Genomic DNA, 8,333 nt, shown 5'->3' on the forward strand with positions numbered 1-8,333 from the left:
CCAAGCATAACATAAGAGTAAAAATGTATATGACATCATATGAAAGATATATCCTTAAAATTACTAGTAGGAGAGAACATAGTCTGAATATTAGGAAATGACAATATTCATAAATAGTTTTATATGATTTCTTTTTAATCCTTCTTATCAAACAATGCATGATTAGGTTGAGTGAAACTTGATAGGAAAACATGTAGATACACAAAGCCATTATAAAAAGTATACCTTTAAAATGGCTTGGAAAAAAGTAAACTAAATATTAAGGAAACATGACATCCATGCACCATTTTATTGTCATTTTAATTCTTGTTATCAAACAATGCCTGGACACATAAATGAGCTAAAAATGTACGTCCATGCAGTTCATGTAAAAAAAAAAAAAATCTTACTAAACATTCATGAACTATTTTTTTTTTTCATTTTAATCTTTCTATTAATCCATAAACGAGCTAATTAAGTAACACTTTTATGTGGAAAAATGTACATGAACCTGGTAAAAGTAAAAAAAAAAAACATTTTAAATCATTTGGATAATTGAGAAAATATATGCATGTACATGAAAAATGTTTAAAATATACTTATATACCTTCTAAATACCTTAGAGAAAATATAGCTCATCAAATTATTAAAAAAAAGGCTTTTGGCAAAAAAAAATCTAACAAAATGCATATCCATTTAAAAATTTTCTAATCCTTCTTACCAAATCACAATGCATAAACGAACTAAATAACAATTTTATTTTAAAAAATAGTAATTAATAAATATTAAAGACAATAAATTAACAAAAAAATTATATATAATTATCTTTATTTTTTTAAAATTTCCACCCTTACAGTAAGTTGTTTTCTGGGTCCGCCTATGGTGCGATTTATCCTCTTTGTGTGGGTTGGTTAAAACAATTTTCAATATATTTATTTAATTCTTTAAATTTTCGCATTAAAATCTATTTAGTATCATATCTTATAGAGTTTAGATTATTTTTCTTCTCATATATATATATATTGAAAATTTATCCCAAGAATGCCAATCAGTATGGTTGATGAGGAGTTTGTGCCCCCTCTTTTTTTATAAGAGCTTAAAATGTAGACTGTCCCAACAAAAGGGAATCAAATTAAACTAGTGAGAATCTTACTTAGGAACTCAAGAATACAAAAAATTATATCTAGAACTCAATAGAGTCTAAAAACGCAATTAATGTTTGAGGGCTTTTTTTGTAAATTTTGTTGTAAACAAAAAAATGCATTTGCCTTTATTTCAATAGAATGCCTATACATATGTAACATAATATTTATAAATTCTCAATACAATATTCATGAATACACAACACACATAATAAACATAGTTTAATTTGAAGTGAAATGTATAAGCAAACAAATAATGAATAACATAATGTCCATCAATTTTCAACAAAGTGAACATGTATAGACTTGTAATATTTGTACAACATAAAGTCTATAATGAATAACATATTTTCATTAAAATAACATATTTTAAATTAATGTCCACCAGATGTGTTGTGTATTTATGAATATTATATTGAGGATTCATGAAAATCGTATTGTGCATTCATGAACATTTTATTGAGACAAAGCAAATGCATCTTTTCATCCACAATAAAAATTTGCAAGAAAAACCTCAAGCTTGCAGTGCATTTTCAAATTCTATGGCGCCTTAAATGTAAATTTTTGTCTTTTGAGAGCCCTAAGTGAGATTCTCTCATTAAACTATCTAATTACTTTTTATTACATACTATTTGATGTAACAAATTTGAAATTTATGATATATATGTGAATATGAGAGAGAAGAAATTCAATGCGACTTTAAAGTTAAAGCACAAATGAGGATAGGCTCATTAATGACAATTCAGATACAACTTTAAATAAAAGTGTGCATACATGATGCCGTTGATGAAATCAAATGTTCATGCACAATTTTTAAAGTTCGTTTTTTCCTTCCTACTATGGAACAATACATGAATGAGATGAGTAACATCGGAAAAAAATGTGCATGTATCATCTTAAAAAAAAAAAACTTTTTCAAGACCTTAGAGAGAATAATGTATCCCAAATTATGATTCACTTAACATTTTTTTTAATCCTTTGTCCAAAACAATGCATAAGCTATTGTCAAATAACACTTTATTAGGAAACATGTTCTATAAACAAGCCAATGTAAAAATATATATCATTAAAATCATTTTGAGAAAATATAATCCAAGTATTGAGAAAAGCCAATATCCATCACCATTTTGTTAATCCTTCTTTCTAAGCAGCAATTTAGGGGGGAAAATGTAAGTACACAAACACTGCCTGTACCACAGTCTAGGTCTTTGAAGAAGAGTGTCATGTTTTCACAATATTGGGTTATGCATCCTAATGTATCATATTAATTGTTAAGAATGCATGCTATAATACTAGCAGTCTATGATATATTTGTTTAAACTAAGTGTTGCCTTAATAATTGGGATTTCGAATCTACAATTTTGGGTGAAGGATTTAGTGTTTATCACATGAAAGCACTCGAGTTGTGATATATTTCTCCTTTGTGCATGGATTCAAGACTTCTGGAAGAACTTGGTAAGTTTTCTTGTGATACTTTCACATCATTTGTTATATCCATTATTGCTGGTTGAAACCTTTGGTCTTGCTAGTAGTGATGGTGTCTATTCTCTAGCTACGTGGACATATTTTTTGTTATGGCATGAAAATGATTGTTTTGGATATATGGATTTTGCTGATTCTCATGGAATTGGCTATTGTATTATTGTATTTGAAGTATACTAAACTGGTGGCAGAGCCACGACTCAGGTGGGTGCAATATTTAGAACTCAGGACAAGGGTACAAAGTAATACAACTTAGGGTTAAATAGGTAAACATTTCAAGGGCATAAATGCAAAATACTAAAATTTATACACTGAATTTTTAATATTCCCCAAAGGGAAGGGTAAATTTACCTCAACCTCAATGACTCTATTGTATTTAACCTTTGGATTCTTTTTAGATCACTTATGGATCTAGAAAGCTTAATTATGTCTTGATTAAAACTATATTAAATCTTAACTAATCAAAATCAAGTTAAGATAGTTTGTATTTTATGGCAATAACTTATTTAATAATAGTTCTCTTCATTCCTATCACTCAAACTTGTAACATTATTTAAGGTGATCATGGAACAAGCCACTCAAATGAATTAAACCATCTAATTCTTCTTAATTAAACTATCCAAGATGTATATGAGAGAAGAAACTCGATGACTCAAAACACAAAGCAAACAAATTAAATTATCATTGCCAAAGTTTTTAAACAAACATAAATTAAAAAGGAAATATAGTTAACCATGACAACAGTTTTTTCCCCTTTTGGGACAATAAACTATCACAACTTTAGACACTATTTTAAAGCTTAAGCGAAAGATCAAGACCAGAAGAATCAAGATCATCACCATGATCATTCACTCCGGAAGATTCTCCAGGAGTTTCATGCTTCAGTGAACTGCTGCATCCCATTGCCATTTGCTGCATTAGCTTCTTTGGATTTTCTGGTTCAGAGACAACTGATTTTCGCTTGCGATTCCCGTTGTCTTGATGAGGAACTTGCTCAGACAAACAAGGACTCCGCGGGCTCATTAATGGCAGTTCAGTTAAATTCTCTTGAGCGACTCTAGACTGTGAAGGGACAGCCTGCTGCACAGAGAGTTCATAAGCAGAATATGGTCCTTGATGATGACGATGTGAAGAAACATTTCTTGGTCGCAGAATGGAAATGACTCGCTGTTCCATGTCATCCAGTCTCTCCTTGAAATCAGGGCCAATCTGGCCATTGGTCGCATATAAGCGCAGTGAAATGTTCTCCAAAATACTCATCAACAGATTGCATTTCACTATATGAGCTGTCATCAAATTTGGGGGAGCAGAGAAACGCTGGAGAAAATCGATGTGATGATAATTGATTAATATTGACATTAGTATCGATATAAAATTTGAGTAAGTTGTCCAGAAAAGTCAGCAATGATAGAAAATTAAACCTGCCCAAGTAAAATAGCTGCTAGGTTGCACCAGTTAGGAAATATGGCGTAGTACATCCTATATAGCCTTTGAACCTGTAATAAGGATATGAGAAAAGCTGCAGTTCAACACTACCTTGTTCTGAAAACTGACTAACAGATTATGCTCAAATTTAATCACAAAACTACAGGTAGCAGGGATTGAGCTTTAGCTTTTACCTATTACTATTTTGCTATTGTAAATACTTTCGTAGAAAAGCAAAAGAAAAGAAAATGCAATCATTAGGATCACTTCCCAGGAGGGAAGTCCTCCCTGGTTTAGAAATTTGGATCCTATCAAGTTTTAAGTCTGAAGTTTGTGAAAGTCTATGCAAAGCATTACTCTTTGTTTTTATTCTTACATGTAAGAAGCAATTTAGATATAACACAAAGTACTAGTAACTTGTGTAGAACTTCACCAACCTTAAAATCAAACTTCAAAGTATATATCCGAATTCCTCAGCGCAAATAGAAGGAAAAAAAGACTGGGAGACAATTTTTCTTTTAAGGATTTGGGTCCAACAAAATTGAAAGTGGAGAGTTGCGGTAAAATTTATTAAATTAAGACACAAAAGGAAAAAATATGTCACCAAAGATTGAAGCAAACTCAACCAGAGCAACTATTGCGTGCATATTCTACTATAGGCTATTCCCCCACTCAAGAGGTATAATGTTACCATTCCATCACTTGCAAAGCTTGTATATATTTTGGTGAGGCACTAAGAGTATCCTCCGCTGCCAACAAAGGCTAATAAACCACAGAGTATTTAGTGTAAAAGGCAAACCTCTCTCAACTAGGTTTACTTCACACACAAAGATTGCGAATCAAACCCCCCAACCACTTAAATGACAGTCCCAACTCACGCTAATTTAAATCGGTGCAAAATATATATATATATATATATATATTAACTTATATATATATATATATATATTGTTTAGAGGATTGCATGCTTTATTCATGATGACAGACTTGAATACATATACCAGAAAAAGTAACAACGGGATTGCTAACCTAATCCCAATAAATTAAGAATAAATTTAAAAAGAAAAGGAAATAAGTAAACTAGATCCTAAGAGAAACATATCAAGACAATATAGGTTTCATATTTACAATTTTAAATTTTTGTAATCATTATTCTTTTAAGAAATTATAGTTAGAAAATTACATTATACAATGCACCTACGTGTAAGTCTTACTAAACAATAAAATTATGCTGATCATAACCAAACTACAAGAGATACCAAAAACAAAACATGGAAATGAAGAAAAACAATGTCAGGCATTACCCTGTGACAGATTGTCTCCGGCCAATCCATATTTGCAAATGTCTCATCTGCTGCTAGATGTAAACAAGGCCATTCACTCAACTGAGGTTAAATCAAATCCAACCGGGGGGGGGGGGTAATTATATTCATACTTGGGAATAAATTATGCAAAAAATTAAAAAGGGATAGTAAAGAAGCAAGTACAAGTCAGGAAACCGTTTCTAATTGCTATAAATTCCGTTTAGACTTGAAGCAACTAACCCTCTCTAGAAGCTGAATGACTACTGAAATGGCCAGGATCTGAGTGATCAAATTAACAATGAAGTCTGGATGATAAAGTAAATTTATTGGTCCACCAAATACCAATATCACAGCAAGCCTTTATTGATCTTAGAAGCTTCCAAATATGATAACTTTCCAATTTAACTCCTAATGCTTTCACATTTCCCAGCTAAAACTAGTGGAATAGGGATTGAATCTTAATTATGAAAGTAGAACATGATCATGAACCCACACTCCCAAAAAATAAAAATACAGCATTTGAAAATGCCCTGGTAGATAGACAGAAAAGAAAGATGTAGTTATTTCAATACCTGAAGATGAGGCCAGCGAAGGTCTAAGTCCACAGATCTCAGACGATGTGTCAATTGATGTTATCCATCTTGCCATGTTTGAATTATAATCATCCTTAAATTAATACCAAAACAAAAATAAAATTTAATGAGTTGAATTCAAATTTATCATGACAAAACCTAAAAAAACTCACATACAACTTGATTGAAGATACCTTATTGTTTGCAGAGGTATACACCTCTTTCTCAAAACCTTCTACCCAGGCCATCACATCAGCTATACCATATATCACATTACGAGGAGAACTCGCAAGAACAGCATATGTTCTGTAAAATCATGAATACATGAACATGATACCGAGTTAAAAGAACTGAATAGAAGTTAACAGGTTCCATACCAGAAAAAAAAATTTGTAAGGTAAAATGAAGCAAATCGATAGAAACTTGAATAATATTAGAGAAAAAATTGCACATTAATTAAACTTCCAAACTATCCAAATGCTCAACCAAAAGGATAAATTTTATAAAAGTAAGAAAGCACAAAGCATTAGATCAAGCAATCATCCGAAAACACAGCTAAAGCACAATTATAAAAAGAAAAAAGAAAATTCCTCTGTAATGAACTCAAAAGAATAATACAATTAATTTGCAAATCATTAGAGAAACCTGCCTAAGGATAAAATGAGCTGAAGCTCAAGAAAGAGACAGGAAGGCAACTCTTCCTAAAAAAATCCGAATGGTTTAAATATCTAGATACTGTTGGATTGCAATTGAGTTGAGCTAAATGCACAAGGCCTTGCAAAAATATCTCATTTCTAGGATGAAAATAAGCATTTTTTATCACCAAGCCCTGGGAATTTTATAAATAAACAAACATCTCTTTTCAAAGATAAATAGTTCTATCTTGTTATAAGCTCTTGAGGATATCATCATCGTTCCTTTATAAATAGAGGTTGAAAGCTTAGAAAGAAAAAAATATTCCTAGAAGATCCACAATGCGACATATATGACAATGATATTTTGAAAAATATTTTGGCAAAGGTGTGCTACTTACACTTCCCTTACAATCATTACACGAAACCTTATAGATTTCCAACCAGCAGACTCACTGTTGTTGGCTATGCCATGACTAGTGCTTGACCTGGAATTATCCATCCAGAATGCAGGATAATTTGTCCCTAAAATACAAAAAATATGAGAGAATTGCAACATAGTCCTAATGCAGTGCAGATGTATTCTTTGCTGGATGCTTATTTGAAAAGCAACTATAACATGGAACCATATAATATAATAAAAATCAGGACTAAATAACTCATCAAATTTGATACCATAAGTTGACATTAGAAACTGATATTTTCTTTACGGATTTACCTTTGTTGATATCTACAAAACCTTTTTAACATATTATTAAAAAATAGGAAAAAATTACAGCTGTTGGCTCAGATCAGGCAACAACTTGGAAATCAGAACTATAAAAAGCCAATGACTCATATTTACTCGAAGTCACAAAACAAACTAACTATAGAAAGTACTTTTCTGCAAGCTTCTCTCAGTATCATCACTTCTCAAACCAAAATATGTTTCAACAAAGCATCTTGCAAAGCAGATAAATGACGGCATCGGTGCTAAGAATATCTAGAAGAAGAACTAACCTATACACAAGGAAAGAACAATGTTCCATCCCCGAACCAACAAAAACAATCAAATTCCTCAACCCATTAATCGTACATTACAAAATACCAAACCCTTTCTATCATTCGGTGCCGTAATGTGTGAATTCATGTTCAGGTTCATGCGCACGTAGATGATCAAGAAGCAATTAGCAATCGAGTCCTTAATTCCATGCAGTCGAACGAAGTTCGATTGCGATTTCATCAAGTGCCGCCTCACCCACTTAGAATAAATTAGATGAAAGACTGAGATCTTAAACAGAGCAAAACTTAAACTCAATCAAGAAACTAAGCAAAACCACGAAGAAAAACCATCACACAGACTCAAAGACAAGCGAAGCGGGAAGCGGGAAGCTCAAAATGAGAAAATTACACACAAAAACGAAGCCATGAAGTTGAGCATCAGTAATGGAGCGAATAATCAGTGCTTGAGCATCCGTTTCGCGCTACTACATGAGAACTTGAGGGCCAAGAAACGCACGTAGAAAAATTGAAGCTTTTATAGCTTGCGCGAACACAGTTTGACTTTATAGTGCGGGGACAATGGGCCTGAGGTGCTTGGTGACAAAGGTCAAAAACAAAAATAAATAAATTTACTTATAATTATAAATTATATTATAATTATTTAAATAATTCGAGTAACTATGTTGATGAGAATGGGTAGAAAACAAAGTTCAAATCTTCTATTGTAATTTAAAAAAAGTAGGGTTGATATCAGTGAACTAGTTGGTTTTTTCGTTCTTTTTCGATAAGCAGTGAACTGGTTGATTTTCAATTATG

General features: G+C 31.8%; 1 protein-coding gene across 2 annotated transcripts; it reads right to left on the minus strand.

The window, feature by feature from the left end:
• Positions 1 to 3,291: 3,291 nt before the first annotated feature.
• On the minus strand, positions 3,292 to 8,014 carry LOC129315010 (uncharacterized). Of its 2 annotated transcripts, XM_054958501.1 has the most exons (7): positions 7,927 to 8,014; positions 6,938 to 7,061; positions 6,099 to 6,210; positions 5,905 to 5,998; positions 5,333 to 5,382; positions 4,025 to 4,099; positions 3,292 to 3,920 (listed from the first exon to the last, which is right to left on the minus strand). In XM_054958501.1, the coding sequence occupies exons 2-7, from the start codon at positions 7,036 to 7,038 to the stop codon at positions 3,396 to 3,398; spliced, it is 957 nt and encodes a 318-aa protein (XP_054814476.1). In that variant the 5' UTR covers positions 7,039 to 7,061; positions 7,927 to 8,014; the 3' UTR covers positions 3,292 to 3,395. The 2 variants fall into 2 exon arrangements, with proteins under 2 accessions (XP_054814476.1, XP_054814475.1); XM_054958500.1 differs by lacking the exon at positions 7,927 to 8,014 and having other exon boundaries at positions 6,938 to 7,209.
• Between the last annotated feature and the right edge of the window lie 319 nt (positions 8,015 to 8,333).

This window comes from Prosopis cineraria, unplaced genomic scaffold (assembly GCF_029017545.1).
Source record: "Prosopis cineraria cultivar Desert tree isolate PC_DT_omini unplaced genomic scaffold, ASM2901754v1 PC7, whole genome shotgun sequence".
In the NCBI taxonomy this organism is placed as follows: domain Eukaryota; kingdom Viridiplantae; phylum Streptophyta; class Magnoliopsida; order Fabales; family Fabaceae; genus Prosopis; species Prosopis cineraria.

Coding starts and splice junctions, on each gene's coding strand:
- LOC129315010 (XM_054958500.1), bottom strand. CDS start 7,095: ATGTTGCAATTCTCTCATATTTTTTGTATTTTAGGGACAAATTATCCT. Junction 4,100..5,332: donor CGGAGACAATCTGTCACAGG/GTAATGCCTGAC, acceptor TCCTTATTACAG/GTTCAAAGGCTATATAGGAT. Junction 3,921..4,024: donor CAGCTATTTTACTTGGGCAG/GTTTAATTTTCT, acceptor GATTTTCTCCAG/CGTTTCTCTGCTCCCCCAAA.